General features: G+C 42.5%; 1 protein-coding gene across 2 annotated transcripts in view; it reads left to right on the plus strand.

The window, feature by feature from the left end:
• The window catches only part of PLXDC2 (plexin domain containing 2), a 230385-nt gene that overhangs the window by 167694 nt on the left and 44485 nt on the right, over positions 1–18206 (plus strand). For both annotated transcript variants that reach the window (XR_014540486.1, XM_083579818.1), the window contains exons 5-7: positions 6699–6821; positions 11942–12060; positions 17330–17429. Coding sequence is in view for 1 of the 2 variants with exons in the window: in XM_083579818.1 (XP_083435944.1) it covers positions 6699–6821; positions 11942–12060; positions 17330–17429 (342 nt within the window). In the remaining variant the exon portion in view is untranslated. The remainder of the gene's footprint in view (positions 1–6698; positions 6822–11941; positions 12061–17329; positions 17430–18206) is intronic.

The following is an 18206-nucleotide window of genomic DNA, read 5'->3' on the forward strand; positions in this document are numbered from 1 at the left end:
GGTCCTTCCTCATAAGTTTGATTCTCCTGGGATAGCTCAGTCAGCAGAGCACGAGACTCTGAAACTCAGGGTCATGGGTTTGCGCCCCACATTGGGCAAAGGATTCATGCATTGCTGGGATTTTGGACTAGATCAGAGGTTTTCAACCTTTTTGAGTCCACGGCTCCCTTGACTAACTACATTCATTCTGCAGCACCCCTGTGGGGCTCAGGAGCCCGGTTATGGCACCCCTTGCCTGCAGAGTTGGCAACCTCTCACACATTTTTGAACACTCTCCCTTGTGGAGTGTTCCCTCAGCCTCCTCTGCCCTCCCCTCTCCTTGGGAGTCCTGCTGCTGACGTCCCTGGTCTCTGAGCTGCCCCCACTCCACCCCAAAGAGAGATGCCTCCCAGAGGACCATTTGACTGCGGAACTTATAGCTAGGGCTGCTGCAATAAACAGCTGTGCAAGCCTTTGGGAGGCAGAGATGCAAGAGGGCATCAGAGGAGGGAGGGAAGGAAAGAGGGACAGAGGCCAGTGTTACCCCTAACCATCATTCAAGGCACCCCAGGGTGCCATGGCACACTGGTTGAAAACCACTTAACTAGGTAACTGTTGTGGTCCCTTCCAACTCTACAGTTGTCAGGCAGCTGCAAGCAACTCCCACAGCCAGTTGCCCAGGAACGTACAAAGACAAGGAAAAGTTTCTTACCATCCGTTTTTTATTCAATATTTACAGAGAGAGGCTTTGGAACACAGCCTCTTGGATAATGCTGTTGTCCTGAGTGAATCTCCACCTTGCTTCTCTCCCACTTCATCATTCATCTTCATCGTCATCACCTTCTCTACGGGTGCCGCTTAATGCCCTCTGTCTTTGAGCTCTTTGCTCTCCTACTTTTAAGGCTCGCTGGGTTCTGGGAGATGGTGGGTCTGGAATGCTTTCTAGTGACAACGTGTCAGTCAGCTGCTGCTCCGGCTCTGCCTCCTCCTCCTCTCCCATTATTTCCCAACTTTTCCCCTCATCTGCCTCTGAGCTATGGCCTCCCTCAAACCCCTGTTGTAAGTCTGAACTGTTTCCTCTTCTCTGGAAGGGTCAGGTTGGGGAGGCAGTCTCCACCATTCCTCGTCTGCCCAGTCCCTGACAACAGTTCTGTGATTCTAACTATTCTATGATTCCTGTGTATTTGTCCTTTGGTGCAGCAGAACAGCATGCTGGCAATAGCAATAGTATACCCTTCATGTGCAGTTTCACCAATAAAGAGAAGAAAGATTTTAAAATTTACACCCCACTGCTCTGCTTTCAAGGCAGCTCCTCTCTATTATGGAAAAATAGTGCAGGAAACGCCTACATAAAATTCCCCCCGTTTTTCTTTCTTTTCAATCCATTTATGTGTTGGTCCTTTAGAGAACATCCTCTGTTATAACTCATCCCTTTTGTGTGGTGACACACATTCTGCTGGTTATCTGAGCATGGAGGAGCCAAAACAAAATTACATAGGTTGTGTACTGCAACACAAGTGTGCAATCTTGTCATTTTAGTAGGCCCCATTTACTGCTTCCTCTCCCCGAAAAAGGTCAAGCCTTAAATGTAACAAGTTGGGTTATATTTACCAACTTTTAAACTTCATTTAATTTGCTTTCCCCCCTTTTTATCCCTAATGCTTATACCACTTAGCCAGAAAGTGGTAGTGGAAATGCCAGTTTTGCAAGAATTGGGGGTGGGGGTGTGAGGGTTTTATAAACCTCTGGCTTGGCTCCTCAATCTGAGATGTTTGTCCATCAGGTACAGGCAGAGCTGATCTCAGTAGTCTCAGGTTACCCTGTACCTGCGTATGGGTTTGACTGCTCCCTTGCTTGGCTATCTGTGTTCTTTACAGTAGAAATGTCAGCATCAGTGGTATCTATTTATTTCCAGACTGCTAGCCCTCACAGACCATGATCTAGGACAAATCCTAGATTGAGGTATTCTGGACTTAAGTTGTTAATGGCCTTATAAAAATCAGACAAGAACCTTGAATCTGGCTGGCCTGGTAGAGTGCAAGGCAGTGCAAGCTTTTGAGAACTGGAGATATGTGCTCAAATAGTTGTGGAGGTATGAGGGGCAGTAGGACCTCTGATGCACTTCCTAATATGGTAGAGGTCTGTCTTTGGCAAGCAGCTTGAGTCAAGCAAACAGCTTGCTCAGCTTCAGCATGTTAGCAGTTGGAGGAGATGGTAGTTTGCTATGCTGAGCCCCTCCATAGCATTTCTGCATTCAGCCAGCCTATCTGAAAGCAGGAGAAGGTTCTTGTGGACCTCAGCTCCAGCCATGTTGTAGGTCTGGTATCTGATAAAACTAGTAAGATATGCCATTGGTTGTAATTTAGAATTATCTAATTAATAGGCCAGGTCAGAATATTTCAGCCACTTTGTGTCCTGGTGCGATTATTTTTGGATGGAAATGTATTTATTTATATATTTGTTAAAATTTATATCCCTCCTTTCCTCCCAAAGGGCCTTCACACTTTCTTGGCTTAAGTAATAACTGGAAAGATGATAAAATTTGAAGAGCCTGGAAGGTTTGAGTGCATCTCTTATATCCTGTTTTTGCTGACGAATGCATTTTCAGAGGAAAGCTGAGAGGAAGGCTGTAAGATTTAGTGATTTTCTAAGCAATATGGTTGTTGTCTCCAAATGCCCTAGGACGAGAGGCGGCAGTGACCTCGAATCTCTTAAAAGGCACTCTGTGCACTTATCGGCCTACTCTATATGCTGCTGCAACCTGTCCAATAACATCAAATCGGCTTCCATGCTCAAAGAGCCATGCAAGCTTTGCCCAGATGAAGACTCTGTCATACAAAACCTTTCATTGTGCTGTCATCACTGACAGACAATTGCTTTTCCAGCTAATTAAGCACCGACCTTTGTGTTAGCCAGAGCTTTTAACATATGGTTCTACCAAGCACTATCTAAATTATATTAAGTAAATTAGTCTTTTTTTTTGACAAACAGCTGATTTCCCTAGGTAGGCTTGAAATATGACTCTGAGGCTGTGGAGCCTTACCAACTTAGGCTTTCACAGTATTAAGTCAATGCAAAAACTCCTATACATTTTAAATAAGGTCATTTTTTTCAACCCAGCGATTCCTAGACAACCTAATCAACTTTGAGCAGAACAAGGAGACCTCACAACTACTTCTTTTTTTTAAAAAAAAGTAACAACACCCTGCTTTTCTCTTTACTCAAAAGAAAGCAACTATATAAACATGGCATTATTCCATTTGTTAAAACACAAATTAACAAAACTAAGCAGCAAAACAAAAAGCAGCTTTTGAAATTGGTATATTAAGCAGCGACAGAATCAAACACTTGTTCAGAAAAGGAATTTTTGAGTTTCCATTGGAACACAAGTAAAGGGGGAAGAGAACTTAAATTTCCTAGAGCAGGAAGGCAAGGCGCCACCAGAGGAAAAGCTACCAACTCTGCCTCAGAAGGCAATGGCACATGTCAGAGGGCTGCAACAGCCAACCTTACTAGACAGGCAGATTCACAAGAGAGAAGAAAGGTTCTTCAGGCAATGCACTCATGCTTCAGTACACTAGCCCAGAGGTGCAAGGATATTGCTTTTCAGAAACTGACAAAATAAAAACAATGCAGGGAATCCGGGAAGATGGATAGCAGTTTGGTTTTTTTTTTTACAGCATAAGCTTTCATTGATTAGAGTCCACTTCCTCAAATGCATGCAAGTGGGGAGAGGGCAAGTGTGTGAAGGAGGGTAAAGGGTAAAGGGTAAAGGGACCCCTGACCATTAGGTCCAGTCGTGACCGACTCTAGGGTTGCGGTGCTCATCTCGCTTTATTGGCCGAGGGAGCCGGCGTACAGCTTCCGGGTCATGTGGCCAGCATGACTAAGCTGCTTCTGGCAAACCAGAGCAGCACACGGAAACGCCGTTTACCTTCCCGCCAGAACGGTACCTATTTATCTACTTGCACTTTGATGTGCTTTCGAACTGCTAGGTTAGCAGGAGCAGGGACCGGACAATAGGAGCTCACCCCGTCGTGGGGATTCGAACCGCCGACCTTCTGATCAGCAAGACCTAGGCTGTGTGGTTTAACCCACAGTGCCACCCGTGTCCCGTGAAGGAATGAGCAGGCCCCAAAATTGAGGTTGCTAATGATTTGGCTGGGATACAGAGACCAGGTACACCGAGCAGCTTGGGTATACACCAAGTAAGATTTCTAAATGCCCACCACCACCACCACGATTGACTTCCATGCCATTATCACAAACTGCCTCCCCTCAGTTTCAAAAGAAGTTAGGACCATGAGAAGATGCCTTACACCAGGCCACACCATTGGTCCTATCTCAGTATTGTCAACATGGATTGGAAGCAGCTTTCCAAGGTTGCAGCCAGTAGTCCTTACCAGCACTCTCTGGGTTTACTGGAGATGGAACTTTTTACATGCAAAGCATGTACAGCGGTACCTTGGGTTACATACGCTTCAGGTTACAGACTCCGCTAACCCAGAAATAATACCTTGGTTAAGAACTTTGCTTCAGGATAAGAACAGAAATCGTGCTCCGGCGGCATGGCAACAGCAGGAGGCCCCATTAGCTAAAGTGATGCTTCAGGTTAAGAACAGTTTCAGGTTAAGAACGGACCTCCGGAACGAATTAAGTACTTAACCTGAGGTACCACATGTTTTATTTGACATGTATTGTGGTGGGCTGCTGAGACACTTGGATCTGTCTTGGGCAAGCAGAACAACTCATGTGTTATTTGGATCCGAATCATCGAATGTAAGAATTACTGTAGAATCCTGTATCATTGGGTGCGTGCATTTTGTTCTGTTTTATTATGTTGCAGAATGCGGGACAGTACTTTATATCATGCTACGTAATAAAAATAAAAGCAGTAGTAGTGGTTGTTATTTATTAGTTAGAATCATCATCATTATTATTTATTGAATATAATTTATTACATTTATAACCTACTCTTCCTCTCAAATGACCCCAGGGCAGCAAACACATGATAAAACAGTAAAAAAAAACCACACACACAAAACAAATGCACTTGTATCAGCAAGTCATCCCTAATCAGTCCATGCTTTTCATAAATTTTTCTTTCCTGGTCTAAAGGCTTTCTGTAAAGCTATACGATACCATTTTAAATCCCCTCTTTAATAACTTTCCATGCTGTAACTTGATTAATTTACTCAGGCAGTTGAGAAGACAGTGTCTTATGTTTCAAGCTGTAGAGTCTTTCCGGAAATGCCAAACCCCTCCCACAAAGGAAAGATTAAGTAGTTCAGGAAACTGTAGGTTTGGAACATTCTTGCTGGGCCACAATGAATCAACAGAGAGCAAATGTAACCATCAGAAAACTGGGTCATAGACAGTATAAGCCAGCTCTTGCCAAATGTCTGTGCAAGCCTATTCAAAAATATGCTTGGTTTACATTTGCGATTTACTCAGGGTATTAGTGAAAATGATAAAATATCCTGTTCAGCGGGAGACCATTCAAGCTTGAATCTGTGGGATGCTTTGAACTTACCCTGTGTTTCTTTCCAAGTTGTACTGAAGCATGACTAGAGTTGACGTTTGATCCCAGAAATGCTTCCTGGCTTGCAGTTATCCATCTTGTTACTTTCCCTTTCTTTTTATTTCTTCCTGTAACTTTGGAGCAGGGGTGGCAGCAATCCACAGTGCAACATTTACTGAGAGAGCAGAAAATGTATTACCTTGTGAATCTAGCTGCAGCATTGGTCAGATGTGGCTGATCTGTTTTGGACCGGGGCAGGGGGACTGATCTCTCCTAGTTGTTGATGAGCTCCAACTCCCATCACTTCCAGCCAGCATGGCCAGTGGTCAGTGACGATGGGAGCTGTAGTCCAACAGCATTGGGGAGGGAGGGCTACACATTCCCCATCCCTGCTTTCAATGAAACAGAGAATGCAATCTGACAACAGGTGTTGATTGCAGTATGTATACTTGGTGCCCACCAACTTGGACAGGTGGATGGGACAAGCCACCTGTCAATCGAGTGACATCATTATGATATCAAACAGCTGATAGGTGGGTTGTTCCACCCCACTTGTGAAAAGCTCTTGCACAGCATTTCAGCCAGCTGGTTATTGGGTGCTTAGGAACTGCTCAATACCAAGTACACAAAAACTCTTAAGAGAAATTCTGTATCTCTGCACAATTCAAGATATGACTGTGAGCTAGAATTTAAAGCAGAAGAGGGCAAATGCTTTATGAGCTTGATGATGGAATAATTAGCAAACACACTCACAAATAAATACTGTGCACTTTACAGAGTTAAGGTAGCCCTAAGGAACAGAGTGAGCAAGCATGCATGGAATTGCAGTGTAAGTGACAGAACTATAAACCAGAAAGACTATTGGTCTTCCACATAATGTTAGCAACAGGCTTTATGTTCACCCCACCTCTCAAAAGTGGCCTGAAGATCCCAGCTGATGAACACTGGCCTGAATTATTTCCCTATCAATATGGCCCCTGACTTTTGTTCCTCATGGGAATCTATTCTTCTCTTGGCCTTTATGGTGTTTTTTTCTGTATTCTTTTGCCGTTCTTTGATTCATTATTAAAACCTGGTGATGAGATTAATTTTCCTTCAGTAACTCTTTGAAGCTCTGGCAGCACCTAATTAACTCTGGCATGTATTAACTTTTCAGCTGTGGCTGACATGATTCTGCTCTTTTGTTTCTTTATTATAGGTTTTATATATACAGGGGAAGTTGTGCATCGAATGCTAACAGCTACGCAATACATCGCACCTTTGATGGCCAACTTTGACCCTAGTGTATCAAGAAACTCGACTGTCAGATACTTTGATAATGGTAAGTATTAATCCTTCTGCCAGATTATCCTTTAGCTCATCTTTTTTTGTTCTTTGTAGGAAAATAAACACTGAAGACGGTTTATAATATTTAGCTCTCAGAAGTTTGATTCATCCGGCTAGCCATCCATCTGAGTCAAATACCATGGTTTAAAATGTTATTGGTAGATTGTGTTGGCAAACATTATCCAATATTATAATCCATCCAAGCTGCTAAAGTCCTAAATCTTACTTTAGTCATGAATCTCAATTAACTTCATCAGCTGAAAAAGACAACCCTCTAGTCTTCCAAAATTATATGCTCCCTCTGGTACCATCAGTACATTAAATAGGAACCATTTTGCATTCTTAGAGTCGTTTTTCACCCAGAGGTAGAGCATGTCTGAGGTTAATAACCCTCATCAAGATGGTGTGCAAAGTGCTCCTATATAATAATCTAATAAGCCTTACTTTACCTACAGCTCCCGAAGGTCAAATACCTGGTACAGAATTTTATGTGATAGAATGCTGTCCTTAGCTTATTAATCTGGGTTGTTGATGATTTTTCTAACTGTGGGGGCCAGTCTTGCTCTGTCCTTTCCCAAGTGCCTTCTCAAGCCCTTTAAACCACCTTCTACCCATGGATTAAGATCCTGGCTAGTTCCGATCCTGTTAACTGGAGTTTCCCAGTTTGGGCATAATGGCGAAACTAGGTTAATTAGCTCAGGAAGGTTGAATCACAGTATACCAGGAAAAGAGGAGCCAAGAGGCAGCACAGTGGTGGAACGCATACATACGAGGTTGGTGAAAATCTTGCCTGAATCACTCCAAAGTTGAAGCCCCACTACCCAAAATGCCCATCTCTACCAAATCCCCCCACAGTGAATCCTCATGGGGAACACTGGTCAAGATAAGGATCGAGGTGGCTATTGGAGGAGGCACTTGGGGCTGGAGTCATTTCAGGTTTTATAAGTTATTACCACTTTGAATAGGTCTCTGTAATTCTTAGCAAGCCAATGCAGTGCTTTTAGGATTGCTGTTATATTCTCCCATCTTGCTGCCCCAGCTAATGACATGCCAATAGCATTCTAAACTTGCTGTAGCTTCCAGATAGTTTTCATGGGCAGCCCCATGTAATCTGAGTGCAAAGTCATCAGAGCATGAATTGCTGATACCTGCTTATCTTGGTCCAACACCAGCCATAGTCAGTGAACCAACTGGAGCTGGAAATAGGCAATCTTCGACAGTGAGGCCTCCTGAGTCTCTAGTGGCAACATCATGTCAAGGAATGTAGTCTCAGGTTTCGTTACCAGGAAATGAATATATATCTATCTCTTGTCAAATCACCAAATAGGCTATATAATTTTGTGGACCGATATATGCACATATTGCATATGCATAATAACCAAATATTTGCGAGACAAAATGAATATTTGTATGGAAGAATTGCTTTTAAATAAAATAGAAGCAACCCGATCAATATTCAGAAAGTAAATTGCAAACATGTCTGTCTGTTTCACACCATCCAGTGATGCGCTATGCAGTGAAATAATTTATGCAGCGAGATTGTGAAAGTTCCATTTGAAGATAACATAATGAACATGCTTCAATTTCCCCCCTTAAATGACTTGCTTTTTTTATTTCCGCCAAAGTGCTGGTAAGAAACAAGAATAAATTACAGCGTGTTGTTGTTGAACTATTATCTTGATGCTTTAAGATACTCTCCATGGTGCATTGAGCTTGAATCACACTGACCCATTCTGAGTTGTCGTTAGGTCACTCTGACAAGGAAAACTTGTTGAGATGTGAATCAAAGCATATGCTGTGAGGGAATGAGTCAGTTCAGAGTCCAAAAGGCATTTTTTTGTAAGCAAATGCCTGAAATAAACTCTTATATATTTACTAAAGAGGAGTTGCATTCAGCTATTCTTTACTCAGAGTAGACCTGTTGAAATTAAATACCTTGGGAATATTTTAGTTTAGAGAAAAGGTGAGTAAGAGGTGACGTGATAGAAGATTATAAAATTATGCATGGCACAGAGAAAGTGAATAGAAAGAAGTTTTTCTCCCTCTTTCGTAACACTAGAACATGTCGACATCCAGCAATGCTGAATGTTGGAAGTTTGGGTACAGATAAAAGAAAATACTTATCCATGCAGCGCATCATTAAACTATGGAACTCACTCCCACAGGAGGCACCAACTTGGTTGACTTTAAAAGAGGGTTGGGTGGCTATCTTCTGCCTCCAGTCAGAGGCAGTAATGCTCCTGAATACCAGTTCCTGGAAACCACAGGAGGGCAGAGTGCTCTTGTGCTTCAGTTCTGCTTGCAGGTTTCTCGCAGGTATCAGGGTGGCTACTGTGAGAACAGGACTACATGGGCTACTGGCCTGACCCGGCAGGCTTTACTTACATTTAATGGCCATGACTAACTTAGGTCCAGTAATTTCAAGTGGTCTACACTGAGTGAGAGTTGATTGAATACAACCCAGTGCCTTTTGTATTCAGGACGATATCAGGATTTGCCCCGCTTTTACTGTATTAAAAGAGGTAATCCATCACGATCAGGCCAGATTCTTGCCAAGGCAACAAATGGAGGACATTATTAGGAATATAATTTATATAATAGAATATTTAAAAGTGAGGAATGAAAAATAAGCAGCCTTAATGTTTTTAGATGCAGAGAAAGCATTTGATAATGTCTCCTGGGATTTTATGTTTAACGTTTTAGAGTACATGAGCTGTGGAGACACTTTTATAAGAGGAGTCAAGGCAATATATACCGAACAGTCAGCAAAATTGATAGTAAATGATGTGTTGACTGAGAATTGTAAAATAACTAAAGGAACAAGACAAGGCTGCCCATTGTCACCCTTGTTTATATTTTTTAAAAAAGGATTTGCCCCACTTTTGTAGGGCATACTAGTTACCTGGGAATACATTTTCAAGCTGCTGATCCAACAAAAAGACACAACAGGAATTTTATATTCAAGAATGCAAAAACGGGGGCTTTCCAGCACATGGTAAGCCACAATGCCAGGGCTTTGCTCAGCACGGCAAGATGGTTTGAGCATATTACTTCGATCCTGGCCCGACTACACTGACTGACAATTAGCTACGAGCCCAATTCAAAGTGCTGGTTTTGACCTATAAAGCCTGAAGCGGCTCAGGACCACAGTACCTCAAGGAACGCCTCTCCCCATATAAACCAACCTGAATTCTGCAGTCATCACCTGAGGCCCTTCTTTGTGCCTCCTTCGTGAGAGGTCCAGAGGGTAGCAACACGAGAACAGGCCTTTTCGGCAGTAACTCCCTGCTTGTGGAATGCTCTCCCTAGGGAGGTCCAGCTGGTGCCTTCACATTATTTTTAGGCTCCAAGTGAAAAGGTTCCTCTTCAACCAGGCCTTTGTTTTTGTTTTAACTATTTGTTTGTGTTTTATTTTGTATTTTTATCTTGTGAACAACCCTGAGATGAAGGGCAGCCCTGAGATATGAAGGGCAGTGTATAAATCTTAACATTGATGCATCCAGCTTGGTAGGTCAGAAGGATTATAGTTTGGTCCATGGGGATTCAACAAAACAATGTGCGTAAAGAAGAGTGGGACATGTGCAACTAAGATGCTCAACACCATTATTAATATGGGCATCATCCATAAATTCATGGTGATTCTATTTAGCCGGTGTAGTTAATGTTTACCACCAATGATGTATATTATTTAATACCCTTCCACTCTGAAAGCTTGCAGTAGATAAGAAAAGATAATCTTATGCATAATAAATGGACGGGGTGAAAATGGAATGCTTTAAATATTAACATTTCTGTGTCAGCATTTTGGTAAACATCCTTAAGTTTTATAGGCAGTGAGTTATGAGCTAAATAACACAATGAAAAACCTATGATGAAAGAAAGCTAGCAGTTTTGATTTAGAGGAAACAATATTTTAAACAATTGCACACAGAGAGTTTTAAAAAATAATAAAATATGTAGCATCATTGTTTCACTCAGACCTGACCTGTTGTGGCTTCGAAGTCTGAATTTTTTTTTCTAAGGACTAGCTTGAATTTTTTGGTAGGCCAGCATCAATGTATAGGTACTAGCCCAGGCAGCCCATAATAAATATATCATGTTCTTAGGTACCAGAGTATCAATCCTGACCACTTGTGTGCATCTTCATTCATTCTTATATCACCTTGCTGCCAAAGCTCTCAGGGAGGTTTGCAGTGGAAAACAATGTCTTACAAACTATGATAGAAGAGGAAGAAGGAACAGGGAGGGGTGAGAAAAATAAGGAGAGGTGAAGCCAAATGGCAGTTGATCCCAATGGAGGAAGGCTTTGGCTGGCCCATCACCTCTCAGATTCAGGCAGGTGGCACAGCTGTGGATGGAGGCAGTTCTGAATCTGGCATTTATTATCCCAATAGTATAATAGTTCAGCCCTACAAACCCTACAACATTAGTCACAGATCTAAAGGAAATATAATGCCTCTTCACAAAGTTGTAGTATTAATTAAACTCTGTAATTTGCTGTTGCAAGATAAGCAGTGGCATAGCGTGGGTTGTCAGCACCCGGGGCAAGGCAAGTAATTTGCGCCCCCTAACCCATGGATTTGCGCCCCCTAACCCGTGGATTTGCGCCCCCTAACCCTAACCCCCAGATGTTGCGGCCGGTGCGGCCGGGGCCCCCTGCACCCCCCACGCTACGCCACTGAAGATAAGGGGTAGCCACTGGCTTCAATTGCATTGCACATGCTGCGTGAAAAAGACTTTTTTCTTGCTGCTCAGTTCCTGTTTGCACTGTCTTGGGCTCTCTGACATTGAAAACACCCCCTTTTAACATGTTCACATTTCATTGGATGCCAGGATTCTGCACCCACCTTACCTTCTGTTTTCCGCTGAGGCGGTGGCTGATGTTTGGAGGTGTATTTGAACACCCCTCAGTCAAATTATCTTCTCTTCTGTAGGCTAAGCATGTCTGAACAATAGATAAAGCTCTATCCACTGTAAGGCCTATTTAGCAATAGTAATAGTTGTGATAATATTGCTATAAAGTTACATTTTGTATGGTATCAGATGCTGCTGAATGGCTACCCTATAATTTACGGTGACATTTTCCTCTCCTCTTCGCGACTTTGGACTTGACAGGTACTGCATTGGTTGTCCAGTGGGATCACGTACATCTACAGGATAATTACAATCTGGGCAGTTTCACATTTCAAGCAACACTTCTCAATGATGGGCGTATCATATTTGGCTATAAAGAGGTGAGTTCAAGCACCAAAATGATTTACTAAATTTAAAATCCTGCTCCGCTCAAGCAGCTGAAATATTTAAAAAGCGACAGCCTCAATGCTCTGCCATCTTAACACAGAAGACTTTTTTCTGTGCCAAGACTAGATGCTACCGTTCAAAGGATGCTCTTTGCCCATCTAAGAGATTGCTGTCAGGAACAGTCAGGGTCATCCCAGGAGAGAGGGAGGACTAGGCAAAACCACACGGTGCCTCCCTTGCCCCCCAGTAACATTTTTACACAGACCAAATCTGCCTCCAGGACTAATCCAGGAAATGAATAAGCTATAGCAGAAAACATTGGGAGGTATGGTGCAGTGTTAGAGGTTTTAGTGAGGAATTATTCTCCCCACAAGGAAGAAAAAGGAACAAAGAGTGTGCAGAAAATTAGTTTGACTGTTAACTGAATATAGAGTGCAGATATAATGCCATTTGTTTAAGATTACTTGCAATGATTTTTTTATTTAGAGCAAATAAACATTACTGAGCTAGTTGAATTCAGGATTTGGGGGTCACAAATCCTCCTTTTTGAATGCAGTTGCACCCCCCTCCTCCCACACCAGCCCTTTCCTGGAGCTGCAAAGGGGCTTCTGGGTATCTGTGCAGCCTCTGCCCAGGCACTGGGCGAGTTGACATCGCGTTAAGGCACCAGGCTGATTTCATGATGAAAGCTTAGAGGAGAGTTTGGATGGTGTTAGAGCAATCTAATGGGTGTAAATAGTACTCTGCTCACAAGGGAGTTCCTTTGTGTGCAATATGGCATCAGAGAAGATTACTGCAGCTTCTTCTAAGATACGGCATGAGGGAAACCGGCAGTCCCATTTTATGGAATAAATATTGCGTACCAACTTGCCCTGATATTTCACTGCTTGCATCCCTAGGCCCTTTAATGTGACAGTTTAGCTATCTTTTTAGTTAAATATACCGTATTGGCCTGAATATAAGCCTCACTTTTTTCTCAAATTCCAACTGTGAAAAGTTAAAGTGCTGCTTATATTCGCGACCTTACGGTATGCAGCCAGGAGTGCAGGGCAAACAGTGCCAGGAGCAGCGCCCGCCCCACACATAGTCCCCCATCCTCTCCCCCAAGGCTGGGAAGGGAGAGAGCAAGGAAAGGGAAAGGCCGCCTGTGACGCAGCGTGGCTCCCCCCCACCCCCAAGTATGTAGCCAGGAGCAGCGAGGAAGGAAGCGGCTTATATTCAGGTATTTTTTTCTTTTCCTCCCTCCAATTTTAAAGGTGTGGCTTATATTCAGGTGCGGCTTATATTCGGGCCAATACAGTAATAGCTCTGTGTGCTCTCCCATACGATTTGGATTTGGTTTGGAGGGTTCAAGCCTCTTACAAGCTTAGCACCCATGGAAATAAGAGGTCTTGCCCAATGCAAGGTGGTACTTTTAATGAGATTCAGAAGCAATACAAACACAAGTGAGTGAAAGGTTAAAGATTTTATTCTAAACAACAAGCATTATATACGTTACCAAGCAAGCACTTGGATCTGCCACTAGGAATTTCTCAAGAAGTGGCGAAGTGACATCTTGGTAGCCTTTGTTTGCACAGCCCTTCGATCAGTCCATGCACAAGCTTCTCAGAACTATGCCAAAAAACCATCCAATTTATAGATAGCTAACTTGTTAGACCACGTGCCTTGCCCGACTAGCTAGTGCAGATTATTAATTAGCTAGACCCCTCTTCCAATACTGCACATTCCTCCAAACAATGTCTACCATCAAAGAAGGTCAGAAGGTTACCTGTTAAGTTGTGAGTGAACATATCAGACGACACAGCGATTCTTCAAACAGCTCTTGTTTATTTACAGGCCAGAACAGAACAGAACTGAAGGGTTCAGGCAGCCTGCTTATATAGAGCTCCAGTACAACGTAACTGTAACAATTTTCTAAAACTATCCAATCACTGAACGTCACTTTCAATCCCTTATTTGCATAACTATCTACAGTATCCCCCTGCTGGCCCAGGGTGAGAACTTCAGTACATAACATTACCCATCACTATCGCTTCTTCCTTCCACCAGATTATACATTAAAGGCTGCTCTCAGCCATCAAAGAACTTTAACAAGAGATAGAGAAGGGAAGTAAACAGAGGCAGAAAGAGATGACCAAGTTAGATCACTAAACTCCTTAAAATACAAATATCTTCTGGATAGATTGCCCATACAGGTCCTCTTGTGGAAGGGGGAGTTACTGGTTTGTTTTGCTTTTGCTTTTGTTTATTGTGTATTTTGTGTCTTCATTTTGTATTTTCATGTTGTGAACCGCCCTGTGATCTTTGGATGAAGGGCGGTATACAAATTTAATAAATATTTTTTTAAAAAAATCTGATGTGGTTGGATAGAGCTGCCCTCCAGACACCAGCGCTGTGGCAGCTTACCAGGATGAGCCAGGGCGGTGGCCAGGTCAGGATTGTATGGATGCACCAGTTGGAAAAGCCAGGTTGGCTCCGCCTGTGTGTCTGGGCAGCCCTGACTCTGCCACCACCCCACCCCAGGCCTGCCCAGGTAAGCTGCAGTGATGGGAGACCAGTTCTGGCTTGCCCCGTCAGCTGCTACTGATTTGCACCTGCCAGCCAACTCTAGTAATGTCTCAGCTGGCACTGAAAAAACATTCTCCTGGGGATGGTTTCTATGACTCTCTTGTGCAGTAGGAAGTTTTGATTCAACCAATAAATATTAACATGAAAACAAATCATTTCTCCTGTCAGCTTGTCCGTTGCCTATCATCAGATGCTGCCCTCGCCTTTTCATCACAGCGTAATGATTTTCTTGTCAACTGTTCACAGCATCAACATAAATAGTAGATCCAGTTTTTTAAAAGGAAAATTAAGCGCTGATTCACCCTTAAAAATACAAGGCACAGTGTCAGGACCTGCTAGAGCTGTTGTTCTCAAACTTTAGTTCTGGGTGCTTCTGCCCCATGTGGTGGGTTATCAAAACTGCAGCTTGGAAATATTTTGCTGATACTCTCTAGCTAGTGAAGAACATGTTGTTGGTGAAATAATCTCAGGCTGTGGATTGGCCCTGCCTACCAAGGCTTGTCATTAAGCTGTCCTAGACCAGAAGGACTTCTTGGGATGTCTGGGCAGCAAGGTGTTTTTGACTCTGGTTTGGCTTTGTGTGGGCCTTAGCTGTGACACCTGGTTTAATCCTTCCAGTTCTGATTCCTCAACTCAGCTCCTGCCTTCTGGGTCCCAGCACTCAGCTGCCCTCTAGCAGTAGTCTCTGGGTCATTCTTGATACCCTTTGTATTTTCCTCACTCCTATTTTACTCATGGGACTTTCCTACTATCAATTGCACTTCTCAGTCAGCAGCCCTTGCCAAAACAGCAGCATGACCTAATGGTTTGGACAGGGCTCTTTGATCTTTCTTCCTCTGCAACACCTATGGTTCACAGTAAAGTTTCTCAGGAGGCAGACATGAGCCCTGTGTATATTCTGGGGAACAAAAATGAGCAGTGAAATGGGGCCAGGCCGTTGCAGGCCAACCAGAGTTTGTAACAAACCATAGTTGGTTTGATCCTGATTTCACTATGGTTTTGACAAACAACAGTTTCTTGTTTCTGGATTAAATGGAAACAGTGGCCTGTGGAAATATTGTCACCATGATTAACTATTGCGCCACTGGAGGTGAAATTCCTGGACAATGCACAAGGCAAACCACAGTCAAAAGCATTTGCATAGAATGTTTTCATTAATCAGGTATGATCTTGGGCCGATCACTGCCTCTCAGCCCAACCTACCTCACAGTGTTGTTGTGAGAATAAATGGGGAGTGGGAAAACCACCTTGAACTTCTTGGAAGAAAGGTGGGCTATAAATGTAATGATAAGCAAACAAACAAACCAGGTTCAAACCATATCCTAGTTTGTTAACTAGCAAAGTTTTGCATATCCAGATGAAACAAGAAACTGTTTTGTTACAAACTGTGACCAGAAGGTTTAAATCTGGTCCCATTTTGTGCAAAGAAGAGAGGAAGAAGGGGAAGCACATGAGCCCAAAGTTCATGAAAGCATGTTGTGATGCTTGAATGTCACTATTGTCTCTTAGCAGATAAATCATCATGGGATCCAGCCATTTCTGGCTACTTTCCAGCATCACATACCTTTGTTCATGTAGCCGAAGAAACTCTTCACATTCTATCCCAGAACTATTTTCTGTTTCCTTCCTCACCCACAATACATTCTGCAAAGGCAGCAAATGTTACAACTTCTGTAATGGCTCCTTGGTGATTATATGACTGGAGGCTCATTACTGCCTAAATGAGCAGGCAAGAGTTGTCGCCTTAGGAAAATTCAGAAAAAAAATAGACCAAATAATGTAGAGATATTTCAGTGGTGGTTTATTATGTGTGGAAGACTTGCAGCGCGGAACATTAGCACTACTTACAAGCATTATTTTGTTCCCGCTTATGCAAAGATTAAATGATTGCTTTCTGCAATAGACACCACAGCTCTTTAAAACAAAACTATTCTTAGATTCACTATATTAGTCCACTTCCCTCTCTTAGCCAAAATGGGTTATCACTTTTAGTGCTTACAAAAGTTAACAGAGTTTCTATGAAATATTCAGTAATAGAAACGGATTTCATTTCCCAATGTAATATAGTTTCTGTGTGGCTCTGTGTGCAGAATTGTATTAGGTGTTAGCAAAACAGCATTAAGAGGAGCCTGTTTACACAATAAGCAAGCTAAACTGTTTGAGGAAAAAATATTCATTGTACTTCAAGGTTTTGCGAGTTTCTTCCCTGCAGTGAATTGACAATGAAGCCTATAATTGGCTGGCGCAAAGTAAATTTACTTTCTCCTTGTTGATTACTGAAAGGTAGGCTAGAAATTGTAATTGCTAAAGTACTTATGAGGGATTGATTAACAAGTCCATCAAAACTGAAGTACTAAACCAGAGCCAAATCTCATAGTACACTTCAGTATTATTTTCGTCAGCTCCCATCCAGCTGTCCCTTTCATTAAAAGGAAAAATAAAAGGCCTAAAGGTGCTGTACAGAGAATCTAGATAATGTGAAGACAATTCAAGGCTGTGCTGGTGAGTAGAAATGCCATTACAGGTTGGCATCACTGGGCAACTGCCTATTGGTGGGGGGTCAGATACAACAGACTGTATTGCTCTGATTCTATCATTGCATTTGATTCTATCAATTAAATTGTAGGGTACAAGTAGAAGAGAGCATTTTTTATATAGGTATGCATATGGCATTTGTCTATTTTTGTCTTGCAGATTCCTGTCTCAGTGACACAGATCAGTTCAACCAACCACCCTGTGAAGGTGGGCCTGTCAGATGCCTTTGTGGTTGTCCACAGGATCCAGCAAATTCCCAGTATGTTTTTTTAATGCATGCTAATGAATGTTACGTAAGCCTGTGTGTTTGTGTTTGAAGGGGAGGGGATGATTGAGTGGAAAGCAAATTTAAAGAGATCGAAAATATGTTTTAACTAAACAGAAAACAAAATGCTTATGAAGTCTCTGTTTGTTAATTTAAATATAATTTCATTTTGGTTTACAACTCCCACAGTTGTTCATTGCTTCATTGTTTGTCTTGAACCGATAAAGCCAAATGTGGCTGTTAGCCCAAAGGGGGAGATGGTATAATTCTGTATTCCATGGGATTACTCCTTCATGTTTTCCAGAATAGTAATTGTATGGTTGTGCTTTTGTTGTTGTTTCTTATTTTGCTTTGGAAGAGACAAAGAAATTGGACATAAGATGCCTTTCTAAGCTGGCTGAAATAAATTAAACAATATTTATCAGAACAGCGTGCAGTAGCAAGTGTGGTTCCCTCCTGATGTTGTCAGACTACAGTTACCATCATCCTTCATACTAGCTGAGGCCGATGGGGCTGCAACACCTAGATGGCACCATGCTGGCTACCACTGGAATAGATTTGCTTTGAAGAAAATTCCATACATTGTTTTCACTGTCTTGGAATTTCCCATGGGCAGTTTCTTCATTCTTTGAAGGGAGATTAAGGAGCCTATACCCGGCTGGTCACGTAAATTTGTTGAAATTAACTAATCCCAGCTGATCACGTAATTGTAACTGTTCAACAGTACAGATTTCCCTTTCATTAAGACAGCACAGTTTAGAGCAAATATAG

The sequence above is a fragment of the Podarcis filfolensis genome (genome assembly GCF_964270895.1).
Source record: "Podarcis filfolensis genome assembly, chromosome: 12".
Lineage (NCBI taxonomy): Eukaryota > Metazoa > Chordata > Lepidosauria > Squamata > Lacertidae > Podarcis > Podarcis filfolensis.